Source organism: Siniperca chuatsi, linkage group LG10, assembly GCF_020085105.1.
Source record: "Siniperca chuatsi isolate FFG_IHB_CAS linkage group LG10, ASM2008510v1, whole genome shotgun sequence".
Taxonomy (NCBI): Eukaryota; Metazoa; Chordata; class Actinopteri; order Centrarchiformes; family Sinipercidae; genus Siniperca; species Siniperca chuatsi.
In genome coordinates, this window is record NC_058051.1 from 19,831,721 (window position 1) to 19,849,847 (window position 18,127).

General features: G+C 39.7%; 1 protein-coding gene across 2 annotated transcripts in view; it reads right to left on the reverse strand.

Annotated features, from left to right (window-relative positions):
* Positions 1 to 18,127, reverse strand: part of slc2a4rg (SLC2A4 regulator) — a 45,559-nt gene that overhangs the window by 6,910 nt on the left and 20,522 nt on the right. Inside the window, exons 3-8 of one of the 2 annotated variants that reach the window (XM_044211772.1) lie at positions 12,976 to 13,076; positions 11,092 to 11,330; positions 6,255 to 6,355; positions 3,797 to 4,070; positions 2,616 to 2,756; positions 687 to 814 (exon numbers count right to left, since the gene is read on the reverse strand). In XM_044211772.1, the coding sequence (XP_044067707.1) occupies positions 687 to 814; positions 2,616 to 2,756; positions 3,797 to 4,070; positions 6,255 to 6,355; positions 11,092 to 11,330; positions 12,976 to 13,076 (984 nt within the window). The remainder of the gene's footprint in view (positions 1 to 686; positions 815 to 2,615; positions 2,757 to 3,796; positions 4,071 to 6,254; positions 6,356 to 11,091; positions 11,331 to 12,975; positions 13,077 to 18,127) is intronic. The other variant, XM_044211773.1, reaches the window with a different exon arrangement.

An 18,127-nucleotide genomic window follows, 5' to 3' on the forward strand; every position in this document is an offset into this window, starting at 1 on the left:
TGATGACAAAGTGTCTCCCTGTCCTTACTTTACATTCCATATCGGCCAATTAACATATATTAAATGTGACAAACTACAATCACAGAATTTGATGGCCTCTAACTAGTTTAAATGCATGACCACTTGACTTTAGGGCTGCAACTAATGATTATTTTCATTATCAATTAGAGTGTAAAAATGCACTTTACAATTTCCCAAAGTGACATTTAGAAGAATTATTTTGTCTGACTAATAGTCCAAAATGCAAAGATATTCTGTTTACTATCATTTAGAATGAAGAAAAGTAGCAAATATAAACACAAAATGACTAAAATGACGAATCGATTATCAAAATAGTTGGTGATAAAATTTGTGTTGATCAACTAAATCGATCAAGCAATAGTTTGAGCCCCAGATCACTTACAATTCATTGCAGTAAATGCTTCTAATTTGCATGAGCTCCACTTAAACTACAACCATAGTCACAAAGGGAAAGCAGCTCATTTCAAGCGACCGTGATATGAAGGACAAAGGAACATAGAAGAATAAAGAAAGAAAGACAAAGGAAGATAAAATGTTTTATCTTAAACCCAGTCCCATAATTGTGAATCACTAAAGATAATTGGAGCAAAACTAGCCCCACTTTCTTTATTTAACCAGATAATTAAACACACCTAACACACAGACACATGCACGATGCTGCATACCTGGTTCCTGGTGCTGATTTAGGTGCCGGCGTTATTAAAGCATGGTTCTTGTTAACAGTGGTGTGTGCGCTGGCTGCCGGCTGCCGCTTTTCACCGATGCTAACTGTCCGGACATGGGTCACAGGCCCCTGCAAGAGTGGAAAGACATCACAAGTGCATTGTTCAATATTATACTGAAACAGTGTAGCTCAACTCAGTACTATATTCTACAAGACAATGACAGATATACAGAAAGACACAACCATAATTATGTCCCTGTCAGAATAAAGTAACTGAAAAGTTGATGTGTTTAAATTGGCATCAAAAAATAACATTTAATGTAGTTAAAGCAGGAACGACTGTAAATCAGCCTGCATTTATCAATAAATTAATCAATTCTTACAGTATCTGTTATCCACAGCTACTTTATATATGAAAAGCTTCTCCTTTAGTTCATTAAACCCCTGCAGCCATCTGAAGGCAGCGCGACACATGTTGACACCATCACCATCCAGACTACAACATGATTTCCTGGAGAAGCCGGTTCTTTATTTTTTGAGCTATTGCCGTCACGCGTCACCACTGTGATTGGCACAGCTGTTTCAGAGCGATGAGACCAGAGATGTGACTCCCCAAGGGGTTAACAGCACAGAGGCAGCCTTAGTAACAGTTGTGAACGAGTTAAGGATCGATGTTGTTTGTCTTGTTTTTCTCAGTCTCAGTGCAGCTTTAAATACTGTTTATTCTTTTAGACAGACTTTGGAAGTAAGTTGGCTCACTGCTATTATTCCTACGGTACCTTACTGGCAGAAAATTCTGTATTGCCTTTGATTAACAAGAGCCACAATATCACCTTGTGTAGCACAGCTGTACTGTGCAACTTTTATAAGCTTCCTATGTCATCAGGAGACATTTTATCACAATTACACGGATGACATCCAATTTTGCATAGCTATAGCTTCTGATGACACAAGCTGCATTAATACGTTGGCACATTTATGGCTTCAAGCTTTCTGCAACACGTGATGTGACAAAATAGAGGAACTAGTTACTTGAGTGGACTCCAGCTAAAATACCTGCTTTAGGTGTCATCCTGGGCTATAATCTCAAATTCTTTTACACAAGTATTACAAGAGTTGCTGCTCACACTGATAAAGAAAATGTTGAGGGATCAGTCTGCACCTTCATCACTAGCTGGCTGCACTATCTTGATGTAATCTTTTCTGGTCTGCCAAAAAAAGCCACAGTTTAAAATCAATTCATATAAAATTAATCTGTATATATTTCATCTACAACCGGGAGAGCTCACATTAAATATGTTTTTTGTGTCCCTGTAGCTGTTGCCTGTCAGTTTTATTATTGATTTTAAGATCCTTTTATTGGTTTGTAAATTTTAGAAACAGTTCTGTGCCTGAGGACCTTTGATGTACTTTTAAGATACAAATTGTGGCCCCTAGATCCCTCAGGTCCTCTGACTGTCTCTCGGCTGTCCCATGAGCCAACACTCCGATTCATGGCAATGCTGCCTTCAGCCATTATCGCCCCGGCCTTGTAAACAGCCTACAGAGGATGTTACAGAGTGCATTTTATTTAGTTTGGTTTGATTGCTTTTAATCTTTCTTTTACTTCATTTATTTCCATGAAATTGCATAAATCTTACATAAATAGCGATGAGACACATACAATATAATGTTGGCAACATATTTAATGTTGCACCTGCATGCTCATCTTATCTTGATTATATGTTAAGCACTTTGAATAGCATCTTTGGATGAATTGTACTATATAACGAAAGCCTAATGCCTCTGTATATAAAAAGATGATGGTATTAAGAAGCAAGGAGAGTGAAAAACCAGAGTGACAAAAAGCTACAAAAAATGGCAACAAGCGGAAACAGCAGGAGAGAAGTTAAGATTAAGATAAAAAGGCGTGAGACAAAGCCTCACTCACCAGGACGCCTTTGAAAATGACAGGAGGGGACTGCCACGACACACTGATGCCATTTCCAGTCCCATTTCCAGGCCCGGTGCCATTACCATTGCCTAACCCAGCCAGCTCAGGACCCACTGGGATACTCACTGGAGCAGTGGCCTGGAACATGGACAACCACCCCGCCATAGTCAGGAGAGGACACGACAGAAAGGAGGAGGGACAGGAAAAGTGCAGATAGAAAAAGAGGGGACGAGAATACAGAAAAAAAATATCGTAAGGAGTAGGGAAGGCATTTCTCCACCTCTAAGTCGAAATGTGCCTTCACATCAACTCTGATCAAGAACACAACTGCCTACCAAAACCTTTGTATTTTACATATAAAGAAAATGTGAGAGTTTTACGATTATAGTTAAACAATACTGGAAGGACATAACAGCATAAAGAATAGCAGCGAGAACATGAAGTTAGCAGTATTGAATAGAAGAGTGAGTGCAGTGCAATACAGAGAAAATGAAACGAGAAGTAGTCATTGTAGTTCACTGCGTATATATACTGTAATTTCTATTTTTATGTGCATTATGTTGTCATGGCAACTGAAAGTTCAATACTACCTCGAACCACTGCGAAGGACTGAATTCAATACTGAATATTTTAAAGATTTATACATTAACCAAATGTGTTCTTCCAGCTGAAACCATTTCATTGTAGCTCCAAGGGCATATACGTGAGGAGTGCACATGAATTTGTACAGTTAGAGGAAGAAAAAGAAGAAGAACAAGGAGAAGAAGAGGGCAGAGGCATGGGTACCCAAAGTTGCTACAGTGTTGCAAGTAGGAATGTAAACAAAATTAAATCTGATGACTAAAACCTTTCTGACTTCATTCTTCATGTGAACTTGAACCTAATGTTAATATTTGCATGAAAGTTTTTTTCATTTCTCTCCTTGATATATACTCCCACACTGGTATAGGAGACTCCAGAGCTTTTATTCCACACTGATCTTGAAAACTGCCTCTATAGACTCCATATGACAGAGATCTGAAACTTTGTGGCTTGGTAACATACCGATTGCTTAATGTTTTGTCTTGTTTTCAGTGGCATTGCAGTAGCATCAATCTTCAGAAATTAAATTTAGTAATGTGTGTGTTTGTATGTGTGTGCGTGTCTTCAAATTCTGTCTTATGGCGTGTGTGAATTACCTGGTAGGCGTGGTCAGTGCGGATGTGGCAGAGCGTGGAGGGAGCTGACTGACTGAGCAGTGTCGGGGCGTCACTCTGCAAACCATTCATATTGATGTGTTCGGAGTGAGGGACATCGGCGAGCGGTGGAGGGAAGACAGGCGGGGGACCGGCTGTGGTAGGGGAGGTGGGTGTGAGGCTGGACAAGCCCTCTGTTAGGCTGTCCATGTTGACCTCGATCTCTGAGTAGTAAAAGTCCTCCTCTCCATCACTGTAGTCCGAGTCGCTGTTTCGCCTGCAGGAGAGGAACAGCAACTACTTAGAAACTCTTCTGGATCACCCTAAATTAAGGTTTTTAATTTCAGTTTCAGCTTTGAAGTGATAATAAACAGCATTGGAACTCTTAAACTTTGGGTAAAGCAGCTTCCGAAGACACACCTGATTCAAACGTTAATGCTCTAATGCAGCCCCTCTCTTCTTGTACTTGCTAATTGCTCTGACCACAGCAGCTTTGTTGATTAATGCTAGGTATTATAAACTATCTTTTGAGCATCTCTCTCTTCAGTATCTTTGATCACATCTTTATGTAGGCAGTACAGGTGTATTCTGAAATTAAGTCAGTTTTTCCCTTTCTTTTCAAGTCATAAACATGGGTGCCAGAAAAGGTTTTATGCTATGTATCTGAAATGAGTACACACACTTCTCTCTCATCTGCACACTAATTTGGTGGCTTGGGTCCATGATCTCAAATGGACATTCTTCTGAGGAGCATTAGCTTAAACACTGTTGCCATGTGCCAAAGGTTAGTTGAGTAGCCCTATGATATATTACCATTGCCATCTAGCGCATTATTTCCGTGCTGTTAGACACTGACATTTCTCTGGAAATTAAGCAGAAAACATTTCTGTGTACTAATACTAATAAATAAAGGTGAATACTGTTTATTCCATTTCACAAAATTTCAACTGTATGACATTTAATGTGGATGGTTTTAATCTCAGTTCAGTATTCAGTATCGTGTTGGAAAATGGTTTTAGATTTGTTTTTATTTTAGTTAGAGAACTGGAAACATTTTTTTCCATTAACAATAACAACTTTGCCCAAAGCAAATAATAAAACTTCCATTTACCAAAAATGCACCAACAAATTCAGCACATTTTTGCACACTTGCACATATTTGCACATATTTATGATGTTTTATGATAAACTATGTTCATACAAACAATACTGAGAAGAAGAGAATAATGAACAGATTCTCATAACATTTATGTACATTTTAAAATACTCACTGGGGATCGTAGTGGTCACGAAAGATGCCAATGTCTTTGTCTGTGACGTTCCATTTTGCTAAAGTACCACTGACATCCATAAATGTAAGCACAGCTGTCAGCTATATGACCAAAAAAAGTGCAGGAAGTGGTTACTCTTCCCAGCAGCAGGGGGCAGTAAAAGCCAGTGTGCTGCAGAGGTCTTCAAACAAACAGGCTGGTGATGAAATGACAATAACTGTGAGGATAGTTTTGGAAGATGCCTCAAAAACTACATGAGTTTAAACTAATGCATGGAGTAACAGTTCAATTACAATTCCTTTCAAATCTCCCATACAATACAATCTATGCAAACTCAAAGTTATTACTGCTTTGTATTTCATTGGTTGACAAATGTATAATTTTATTATATATATATATATATATATATATATATATATATATATATATATATATATCAAGTGTATCTGCTGCATAAGTTAAAAGCAGTCAATGTAAACTAGTGTTGTATTGTATAGTGCTGTTTTTATTACAATGGACTATATATGACACAATGTGATACCTCGTACCTCGTACATTTACATTATATTCAGTCATCTTTTAAGCATTGTGATAAAAAAGTATATGCATTGTTGGTATGGGATTGAGAAATGTTAATAGTTCAATTCTTCTTTATTGGACAATATACCTATAAGCACAATGTGTGAAAAAGCAATAATACACAAGCTTAGCTATACAGATGTAAAGTCAGGCAGTTGGACAGCATCCAAGCTGTGTCTTGTCTTATTGCATTATTTAAATCACAAAGTTTAACACTACTACCCCGAAACTGTAGAGAAAGGATTACTTAAGTGACGCCTACACAGTGAAGGTCTTTATTAAAGTGAAAAACAAAGCCTGCAGTTCTATAAAGCAAATACACATCATAAGTATCAATGTCCACATTTACAGAATTGATTCTGGATTTTTAAAATAATACACAAATATGAATAGAAATAAAAACAAACCTTTAAACACTGTCAGTGTCACAATGAAGATCGTCAGTGTGACTCATACGGATCATCATACTGTCTGGTGGCGGTGCATGTGCGTGTGTGTGTGTGTAGTGGTTCAGCTAAGACAAAAACTGTGGCTAAGTGAGAATGCTGAAACCCAGGAGACAATAACTGAGCACTGTGTGTTGGGTTTTCCTGTCATGACTGGCAACTCACCCCAGGTGGACGGTGCGCACATGTCGCTGGATCCCTGAGGAGGTGCTGAGGACCTTTTCACAGTTCTTCCACAAGCACTTGAACATCACCTTCATGGAGTTCTGAAAGAGACGTTCACCACAAACGCAACATGAGTCAGAAGACAGCTGATTTAGACAACCTTTAAATGTCATTATAAACACAACATAGTTCCTCACAGAAACATTGTCTCAAAATTTAAACAAATAAATAAATCAGGAACTAACTGATGGGATGATATGATCTTTGATATCTGTGCATTTATGCCATTACATTGCCATTATCTTTTGGTTTATTTATTAAATATTTTATTTAAAGCCCTTGGGTTATGAATCATTTTCTTAAAAATGGAAAAAGCTGTCAGCCATAGTAGAAACAGTGATAAAACTAAACATATTATCTGCAGAACACTAATGAATATTTTATGGGAAATAGAGGTTTATGGCGCATGTATTGTCATGTTCCTCTGTGTGGATCTCATTGGCAGCCTCAATAGAAAGGCCTTCGTGGGGGACTGAGTGCCACTCTACAAGGGGCCAAACACTACACCTCATTAGAGAGCTATTCGAGCACCAAGCCTATAAAAATAGAAACCCGATATGTGACAAGTTCAGACACATACAGAGTAAAAGAGAAAGAGAGAGACAGAAAAAGACAATGAAATGGTGCCTTTTTCTGTCTACCTCACAGTACTTTCATGTTCACTGACAGATTGGTGAGCAGAATAAATCGACTATTTTGATCACTTCCTGCTGTCTGTGCATGTTCTGGGCTGGGGTGAAGATCTATCTTACTGGAAATAGTTTGGTGTCAGGGTTCAGAACCTGGGGGTGCCCCTAATGTTTAACACAACATACAAGAAATGTATTCAAGCACACCCGTACACAAGCACACCTGTGAAAGCCAAACTGACCCTTTTTTAACCTCTGATTATATATATATATATATATATATATATACAGTGGTGTGAAAAAGTGTTTGCCCCCTTCCTGATTTCTTATTTTTTTGCATGTTTGTGACACTTAAATGTTTCAGATCATCTTCATTTTGTTCTTCTTCTTCATGAACACTGACCTTAACTGAGGCAAGTGAGGCCTGCAGTTCTTTGGATGTTGTTGTGGGGTCTCTGAATGGCTGAAGAAGAACAAAATGAAGACTTTGGAGTGGCCTAGTCAAAGTCCTGACCTGAATCATATTGAGATGCTGTGGCATGACGTTAAAAAGGCAGTTCATGCTCGAAAACCCTCCAATGTGGCTGAATTACAACAATTCTGCAAAGATGAGTGGGCCAAAATTCCTCCACAGCGCTGTAAAAGACACATTGCAAGTTATCGCAAACGCTTGATTGCAGTTGTTGCTGCTAAGGGTGGCCCAACCAGTTATTAGGTTTAGGGGGCAATCACTATTTCACACAGGGCCATGTAGGTTTGGATTTTGTTTTCCCTTAATAATAACAACCTTGATTTAAAAACTGCATTTTGTGTTTACTTGTGTTATCTTAGACTAATGTTTAAATTTGTTTGATGATCTGAAACATTTAAGTGTGACAAACATGCAAAAAATTAAGAAATCAGGAAGGGGGCAAACACTTTTTCCCACCACTGTATATGTGTATATATATATATATATATATTTCAATTCATTTTGTCTTTCGCATATCAGGAGCTGTCAGCTGTCCCATCAGCAGGCAGGGACCTGCATCACTGCTAATGAAAGACAGCTGCTGTGCACTCACAGCCTCTGGAGAAAGAACAGATTCTTATCAATGGTTATGTCAACTCTTTCTTACACTACTAACTCATTGACTGTCCCTCCCATTCTATACAACAGCAACATGCCATTAAACTGCTCAAGTGGTGCTGGCTATATGCATGTTCCTTGCCATGCTGTTTAAAACAACCCTCCTAATAAAAATGACACCGCAAAGCTAGTCTTTAAACCCACAAACAATCACAAATCACTTAATTCCCTAAGCGTTTTTCTTGCATCTTAACACTGTTACAGTAAGACTGGTGATTGCCATGTTTAATAATCCTCTTAAGCCACTGCCTGCACACAATCAAACAGCCTACAGTCCAAAGAGCAGCTGCTCATAGAAGGTTTAGACCTCTGGGGCTGGCATCAGCTATATTGCAACGCTCACATTTTAGCCCTGAACTTGTGTATATCTTCCTGCCAGCGCCATCCTACTTAATTTCCTGTCTGCTTATCTATGGTATGGAATGGGTCTCTGGCAGCATTGTCCTTGGAGTCTTTATGGATTCATACATTAAACAGGAAGCTCAATAATCTTCACTGCTGCCCCACAGGGACAGGTTGACTTGCAAACTCCCACATATTGTACAGTATATGAGCTCTCCTCTGTCACTGTATGGCTAGAAGAAATATTGAGATTCATTTCTCCTCCTGTTGCTACCTTCATCAAGCATCAATTCTTTGAGTCTGAATGTCCTCATTTTTATGCATCTCTTAAACCTTTTGTTACTTCCTGCTGTTCATCCCTCCCCTCTCCTTCATTCTTACAAAATCTCCCCACCTCTCCCCCTGAAAAGACTAAAAACGGGCTGAAAAGCTTGACAGTGAAAACACTTTGACATTCTGGACTGTTACTATAGTAAAAAAAAAAATGAGAGGGAGAGATGTGAAAGAGAGGACATAATCCATCATCCACACAAGCAGAAAGCGACAGGCCTTATCTCAGAGGCTTTTAAACTGCATGCTGCTTACATTTTCTGAATGTTTCCAGTGGATTTTCCAAGGTGTCTCCCTGCTACTACTTTATAGAAATAACAAAAGCACATCAGAATTGTTTCTCTAAAACTGTGACCCCAAAGTATTGCTCAGCATGCACACATTTTTAGTTTAAGCTAAAAGTGGAGTGGACAGCATCTGGGGCTGCTGTGATAACCAGCACTTCTCATATTAACATAAAAGATTTCTAACGTTGTGTTGTGCGCCGTTGGTTCAGCAAAGCATCTTACTCCCAGTCAGTCAGCCCCTCTCAACCCACTGTACATGCGCACGCTCTCTCACAAACACACACAACTGATGGCAGAGCAGAGAGGACATGGTGGCGACACCAGATGAAGTGAAGGTAACATTTTACACGAGTTGACGACAACTCGAGGAAAAAGTAGAAAAGCGATATTTCCACCTGCTTTGTCTGCAGTTGTTGTTGTTTTTTTACAACCACAGCGTGCTTGTTAAGCTAATAGTGAATTGTGAAAAACAAGCTAAAACAAAAGCTGTCTGTATGTAGCACTAACTGTTTATCTTAGTTTGCCACAAATCTTCAAATTTGGCAAATTCTTGTAAACTTACTGCTGGCTGAGACAAACCTGCCCCTCCTCTCGCTACAAGCGTGATCACACCAGCAGCAGAGGGAGACTGATACTGACTGTCTGTGTTCTTCATATTTTGATATCAGGAATATTATTTATTTGACTGACATTTTAGATTTGTTTCCACTGAGTTATTATTGAGTGTATGTAGTGACTTAATAATAAAAAATTAAAAAAAAAAACAATATTTTAGTAATGAAAATGATCCGGTAAGAGTATTGATAAAGAACCAGGCCGATAAGAGTATAAATAAGATAAAGATAAAATCCTAACGATACCCACCCTTACAGCTGGTTAGTGGCTTCACCCTGACTTTGGGAGGATGAGCAAATCGCAGTTCATATCCCTTCACTATAAGCCTTGTTTAACCAATGTTATTTTGTGATTATTTTTTTTTTTATGGCACACAGTGCAATCACTAACAAAAAAGTGAAGGATGACTTCAGGACATCACGCTTACTTCATCAGCATATTAGTTTCACTTTTTTCCTGCTAATGTCTGAGTGTACTGTGAAAAACTACAACTTGTGTGTTTTTATAATTAATATTGTTATGATAATAGTCTAAAATTATGTAAAATGCATAGTTTTTAGTCAAATTACATCAAATTTTCTTGGGGGAGAAGCCCCAAACCCTACAACCCCCCTACTGCAACCACAGCACCTAAGCACTCCAGAAACCTAGGCAAAACCCTGAATGTGTTTATGATTGAACGGTTTACCCCCCTAGAGGGTCCAAGTCTCAATCACCATAGTCTCACAAAATCCTGTGGGAAACACTGTGACATATAGATGGCTCATTAGATGTGTGTAAATAATAATAATCAGATGTGTTTTCTGATTTAATCCTTTGCTGTGCTTTGTCACCAAACACTTCCCTAAGCACTTCTGCAAACTACTTTTCATTTGCATGATTGCTGTATAAATCGAGTGCATAACATATTGATTCAAATATAGAAGCCAATCAAATCAAACTAAATCTAATAAAGTGTGAACATTATACTGGAAGGTGTTGACATTGGACATTTGGTCTAAATCTAGAGATGTAGAGTATGACATTTTCACCTTTTCTTTTCTGTCATCAATTCAGTTTCAAATATTGCTAATGCTAACCTAAAAATATACTCAAAACACTACAGAAAATGACATAGGTATTACACTGCTTTGTGATCATGCCTTATTGCAAGTATCAATAATCAAATTCAGAAAGAAGGGGTTAAGTGAAAAGTGAAATATTACTTTTGTTGCGTTCATAGCATGTTGGATTTACAATAAATAGGAGCTGCTGACTAGGAAGAAAATTGTTCAAATTAGATTCCCATGTGATGTAAAGGTAGAAAATGTGAAAAAGGCTTATATTTTCCAACATAAGTCAATTAAAAATACAACTGACAATATTCACCATAATGGGATTTGACGTTAAACGTGTGAACACCTTTATTCTGCTTTTTGCAGCAGGACATGAACATCCATCTTTACCTTTCGCTTCCGAGGTATGGGGTCCTCAAACAGGAAGTGCGTGCTCTCTGTGACATCCTCATTGACATCATCACCCTGGGACGAGAGCAAGAAGTTCTTATTGGTATCGTTGGAAAGAGGCGGGGACGGTGTGGAGGGCACGGATTGATCGCTGGCATCCCAGCTCCAGTTGCCACTGGTCGAACTGCTGTAGCTAGCTGACAGCACCTCTTTCCAAGCCCTGCTGGCTGGCTCTGAGACTGCAGTTTAAAGAATACACACAGTTAACTTCAGATCAATGGCAAATATGAACACGAGCAAAGACAGCCAAATGTGAACAATGATTGTGTATAAGTGCGCATTACTTTAAAGGCCTGAAATAAAAACAATATTGGCAACATAATGTTGGGACAGTATGCAAAACAATCCTAACTCTGTAATAGAAATGAAAATGTAAAATCTCTCAAAAACCATTCCTGTTGGATGCATAAATTCTAATATCTTTAATATCTTATATATAGTATAAGTGTAGTATACTGTCCTAACATTTATCATTTAGCTCTACTGAGCTCTGCCCATTGAACCCAACAGAGCTTTAATTTCCTGGACAAGGTACTATAGTATTTCTCTAAGTAATGGCCCACAAACCCTTTCTATACACTTTTGACCAATCCAATAATCCTTAATCTATAAAATTTGATAATCTCGCTGGTTTGATCTGACTATCACTGTGGCAAAAAATAGCAAAAAATAAAACCTAAACCCCAGCAAAGAGCAAAGCTTAATAACACGTATGTTGGGGATTAATTTATACCAACCAATACCTATTTCCTATAGAAATGTCAGTTCATATGATTATATAGCATAGATCAATTTGTGTATGAGGATTACTGTACTATTTCACAGAATTAGTAAGGCCCTGGAGTGGCCCATGTGTCGCCCCCAGTCCTATTTCAACTCTGAAAAGATACAATATGGAGAAGTACTATCACAAAAAACAACTTATATTGTCTAGCTACATAAATCATACAAAATCAACTTTAACATTTAAGCTAGCATTATATGGAATGTCATGGGAGATGTGGAGTGAGTGGTGCTGGGACATAATACACATAATGGAGCGTTTATCCAAACTCCTAACTTGAATGCATGCAAGGACATTTTTATGAGGCTTGACCAAACTGTGATAAATCAAAGATATCAACCAACATCCTCTCTCTGCAACACTTTCTGTCAAGTACGCTTTTCATTGAGCTTAGCTACTCCCAAACCCACAGCATCCTCTGACAAGATAATAATTAACTGTTGAAGTCTACAATGAAAACTTTGATTGCTATAGATTTATTTCTACTTTGTCCAATTGGTACAGCAGTGCCAAACAGGGTGATATGGGATATGAACTGCTACATGTTGCCTTACTGACAGCAAAAGCAGTAGACTTGGTTTAATGCTGAGGTGTAAAAAAAAAAAAAATAAATAAATAAATAAATAAATAAAAATTTTTAAAGCCAACTGGACTTTGACCGTCTGGCAGGGTTGGCATGGCGATGGCAACCACAGTAATACTGGAAACAGCAAAAGGAGCTGTGGTGATATGGTCAAGGCTGAACAGTTGGCAGTAAGTGCTGGGCTTGGGTAAGCATGCATGTATACAAAGATAAGGGAATAGTGCTAATAGTCCTGTGAGACTCCCGTCCATTAGATGAATACAGGTTAACATATAAACAACTCAGCAGTATGTGTCAGGGTAAACTAACATCAATTGATTTATGATGAGTTTTTCTTCCCACTGGCCCCCGCTTCACCTAAGTGAGTGACCTTGATTTTTTTAATGCAGTGGATGAGTAAGTATTTGACAGAGTAGTTTCCACTGCAGGTAGAATGCAGCCAAGGCAGTGATGTTACCTGTTGGTGTAGAGGAAGGGTGGAGCACCAAAGGGGATGTGGACAGCGAGGACAGGACGGTGGCAGCCATCACCTCTTTATCAGCATGACCTGAGGGCTTCCTGCAAAACACGCAAATATAGATTGACCACACAGGAAAACCTGAGGTGTAGATTATCACCAGTCTCCACTTCACCTGGAACAAATCAAACTTCAGCCATACTCTGTAAAACAGTTGACTGAGTAATGGAAAATTATTTTAGAAGAAAAAGCCTGGCCATGTCCCCAGAAAAAACTAAAAAATCTCTGTAGTCCCCAAAAATTTCAACAGTGACATTAGAAAAAATTTGGATGATGCAGCGAACAAATCCAGCAAAAGAAGTAGCCAGAGCAAAGAGAGATACATGATTATATGTACAAATCTTGGGCAGGCAACTTACTGTTTGTGTGTGTGTTTGAGTATGTGCAGGCGTGTGAGGATGTAATGGAAAGCCTCTAGAGTGAAAGGGTTTTGTGGTGTGTTTCTGCACAGCTTGTGCAACCTCGCTTAGAGAGAGGGCGAGAGATGCTTGTTCCTCGCTTCCTGCTCTGTATGCCCCATGCTGAGCAGTCCACCCTCAGCTTAAACCTTATTTATACTGCCCACTTGAACTAGCAGCGTACACATACACACAGCACTAAGTGAGCCCAAAGAGTGTGCTTTGGCATCCAGCATTCTAATAAAAACAATAAAACAGTAATTTGTGTCATCCTGCAATGAAGCACAAACTTCTCCGCTTCATGCAGACTTATTCTTCTAATCTATTTGATTTTGCACTCTTCACCTCTGTTGTCCTTTTTGTTTGCTGTCCTTGAAAGCAAAATGCAGGGAAAATTATCTAAGGCAGGGCCAAGAACTCACCCACATACTTGTGTACACTTGCGCACACACACATAAACAAATTCAAATTCTCATGTAAAATCCAGAAAAAAGCGAGCTGTCAAAGCCAATACAATGAGATGAATATCTATCCACTATGTACTACTATGTATGTAACATGCAAATCCAAATGTTGTAAAATGTTAATATATGAACACGCACATTAACACAGATGTCCTAACACAATACAGACACACACATAAACAGAGACAGAGGCAGAGATACACATGGTCTGCAGCTTTAAGAGATCCTTGTCCCGCCCCCAGACTTCTCCACTACACAACCAGAGTAAACTGGTTTGAGGCGTTCTCTCAGCCAAGCCCTAAGCCCTGGCAGAGATCCACTCTGAGTCTCAGTGCACACACACATACTCAGCGCAAAAATCCACAAACACGTACAAAAGTACGGTGTAAATCTGCAAGCATACGTGCACCTGCTCACACACAAACACACACACACACTCTTAGAAGTGACAAGACTTTAAAACATTTTATGGACACAGAAAAAGTTTAGAAAGAGTCTCAGCTCCCACACTGACGAGAATGTGTTGGATGGGGAGCAAACAGATCGCAGAGGAATGTACCAGATATTAAGGAATCTCTCAGAGACAGTCTGGACGGTTTTACTTCTCAACATCTCAAAACATGGGTTCAGTGTACATGTGTGTGTGTGTGTGTGTGTGTGTGTGTGTGTGTGTAGGTGTGTGTGTTTTGCCAATGCGGGCAGTTGGCAAAACAGTTGTGTATAATTATAAAATACCAACATGGGAGAGAATCACAGTATGCAAAGAATAATATCCACACCACAGCTAAAACAGAAGACATAGCCAGAGGAGAGGCTCACATATGCACAACACACACATACACATACACATGCATAAACACACACGCAGTCTGGACGAGAGATAAAGAGATAACAAGATTAGCCGTGTCCTGTTTCAGTCATTAGCCTTGTTTTCAGCGCTAAACAGGGCCAACCAGGGACACGCTTTTGATTTATGGGCCTCTGTCTCTATCTTAATAACATTTCTGTGCTGTTTCTCTCAGTTTGTTGCCAACATGGACATTGTGTTGTTAGCTTGACTCTGGAATTAAAGAAATGGTACTCCAAATGTGAGTTTGGAGTTCCATTTGGCCTGTCTATGGTGTGGAAAAGTGGTATACTAATAGCATACAACTGACAGTCATGCATGTCTGTTTTTAGTGTGTGTGTGTGTGTGTGTGTGTCTATTAGTGACACAGATTACAAAAAACCCCTCACCAACTGGAAGGGCAACTAGCCTATTAGTTGTTTCCAGAGCTTATTCAAACTTTGATATCCCTTTCTCTCTTTCTCTCTACACACACACACGGATACACACACACACACGGATACACACACATACACACAGAGGAATACCAACACACACCAGACCCCATAAATACTACACCCCCCCAACCCACTCTGATTTCCTGACATTGAGCTTTTTCCTTTCTCTGCTTCCCGGCAGAACCATGACACTCCACCGCAGTTTCATTACATCTAGTGCAGGTGTTTGTGTGTCTGTGTGTGTATATGTGTTAAGCAATAAACAATGCTAATGGCATGTTTTAGACCCCCTTTCTCATAGGGCTAACTGCTGATTGACTCTTATTCATGCTGACAGTTGTGAAGCTAATCTACTTTTGCTAACAGACTGATTTTGATATCAATGTTTACACCAAGTCAGAAGCAGATGGCTGCCGCATTCTGCCATCATAAAACCAGCTCGTACAGATAACAGCCCCACCATTCCTGTTCATTGCTTACGCTGATGAACACATCACCGCCTACATGACACGGTCCGCTACTCTCTCTATCACTTCTAGTCTGTGTGTGAAATAACTATGGAGCCATTAAACTTGGTGGGAGTGGAGGACAGGCTAAAGAGCAACTGCACTGACGCAACAGTAAATCTATCTGCATCGTCTTATAAGAGGGTTTATTTTGGAGCAAGTTAAACTGGGGGTGCCTTTATTTAGTGCCCAGAAAGAGTTTATTGGAGAGTAGAGATCACTGTCAACAAAGTTGGGCTCTGTGTGTGTGTCTGTGGTATATGCATATATGTGTGTGTTTGGGAGGAAGGGTGTTTTGGGGTTTTTGTTTTTTGACTCCCCAAATCTGGATGTTTACAAGAGCCTTTCCGTCCAACCACGGTACATTTATGGCGTGCAGTAAATTTAATGATGACATGATAAACAGAACAGTTCTCCCCCACATATGCAGATAAACATGTATAGGCACATACAGTACACACACTATGTGGTAAATGAGGTATTTAATGTAGTGTAGTAACACCATTCATACTTTGAGCAGTCAAATTTATGAATCCTGTCACTGACAAACATGTGTTTTATGAGACAGGTACTATCCCTCAATGTCTTAACCCCATTTACTGTACCTGCATATGCGTGTGTGTGCGTGCACGCACGCACGTCTGTGTGTGTGTAGTACGTGCATTTGTGGATGCCTCTGGTTGGAGCATTTGGCACACATAAGTACATGCACAAACAAAACCATACACTCACTCTCTCACACCCACGCACACACACACACATACTCTCTCTTACCCTCCTTCCTCCCTCAACTTGTATTGGCCTTGGCTGGGCCAAGAACCATCCCCTCTGGCAGCGGCACAACACATGGACCAGCTAAAGTCAACAAGCCAGGCCCAGGCACATACAGAGAGAAAGAGAGAGAGGGAGAGAGAGAGAGAGTACCGCTTTGAGCCAAGGCACAAGTAGCAACAACAAGCTCGGAGTGCAGAAAGGGGGAGAGTAATGTGTGTCTAAGCATGTGTGTATCTGTGTATTGTGTGCAATGAACGAATAAGCTTTGTAGATGAGATCATCTCAGTAAGTTACAGTGAGTCCAGGCTCAGACTGAGTATTTTTGTGGGATGATTTTCAAGATTAACTTTTTATTAGTTGGATACACTTGGAAGAAAATTTCCAACACAGTAGATTTCCACAGCAGGTCCTAAGAGGACACTTGGACTTTGATACTGCAAATGGTGATACGATGCTGCCGTGTTGCTGTTTGGCACCCCCCACCCGGTACTATAATGGGATCTCTGCTGTTGTTGGGGAGATGACTGGGCCTTCCCTCTATATTTAACACAGCACCTCTACTCCACTTACCAGCCCAGTAGAAATCCCCAGGATCTGCCTGGTTTGTAGCGCATATTGCACTCAGTACAAGCCCACTTAAGGTCCAGGTTAACTGCCACAAAACACACACAACAACTTTGAAAACCAACAAGCAGGCCACACACACACATATCTAAAACTTGATGTGTTTATCAGTGGTGTATTGATGTTCCTAAATTGTATTTTTCATCTCAATTTTTCTGCCTAACCTTATCTAATCACTCTCCCTCTCTGCATGTGTATCCCACCTGTTTGGCACAGCCAAGACTCAGTTTACTAGAATGATTTCCCACAACCCCCCTCTTACACACAGCTTTTGCTGTCTGTGAAGGAGCAAACTATGCAGCAACCCTCCAAGTCTACAGGTACAGAGGGTGTTTGTTTCATTGTCAAAAGACCAACATCACTTTTAAGACCTGGACAACACAATACACAAAACAAAAATACTGTGTGTGTCACATAGACTGCTTGGGAAAAAACAGTTTTAGAAGGTCAAGAGAAAAGACAAAGACAGAGTGGAAGGGGCTGGGCAGTATCAGTAGATTTCATAGTTTTGAGTTGGCTGACCACAAAGCTTATCCGTTTTCTACCAGGATGATTCACAGCTGTGCGGACAATACTTTATGACCTCTCTCAGCCTCAGTGTTGCTTTAAATAACACATCCATCCAATGTGATCATGTGATCGTCATGACCCCCCCTCAGTATTTGCGTGTATCTGTATGTACTGTATGCATATCCATGTGTGCCGGCTTCTTCATATTCAAAGCAGCTGCGTGTGCCTCAGATTGGCATGTAGACTGGCATATGACCTTGGCAATTAAAGAGTTGAAAAACACTGTCACACAACTCTTGAGTCGTGATGGGCTACACATTCAACCCACACTGCATTTTTATATTGCTTTTTGCCTCAGTCTCAGTTCTCTCTTTATCTCTCTCAAACACAAACAAATGCAAATGCACACAGCGGTAGAGATATGTACACCAAAAATAGGAGTAATGTTTCCAGTCATGAGATAGACTTTTCCTTAGGCAAAGCTTTTCATTTATTCATAGCTAAAACATATGTTCGCATCGCTCATCCTCAC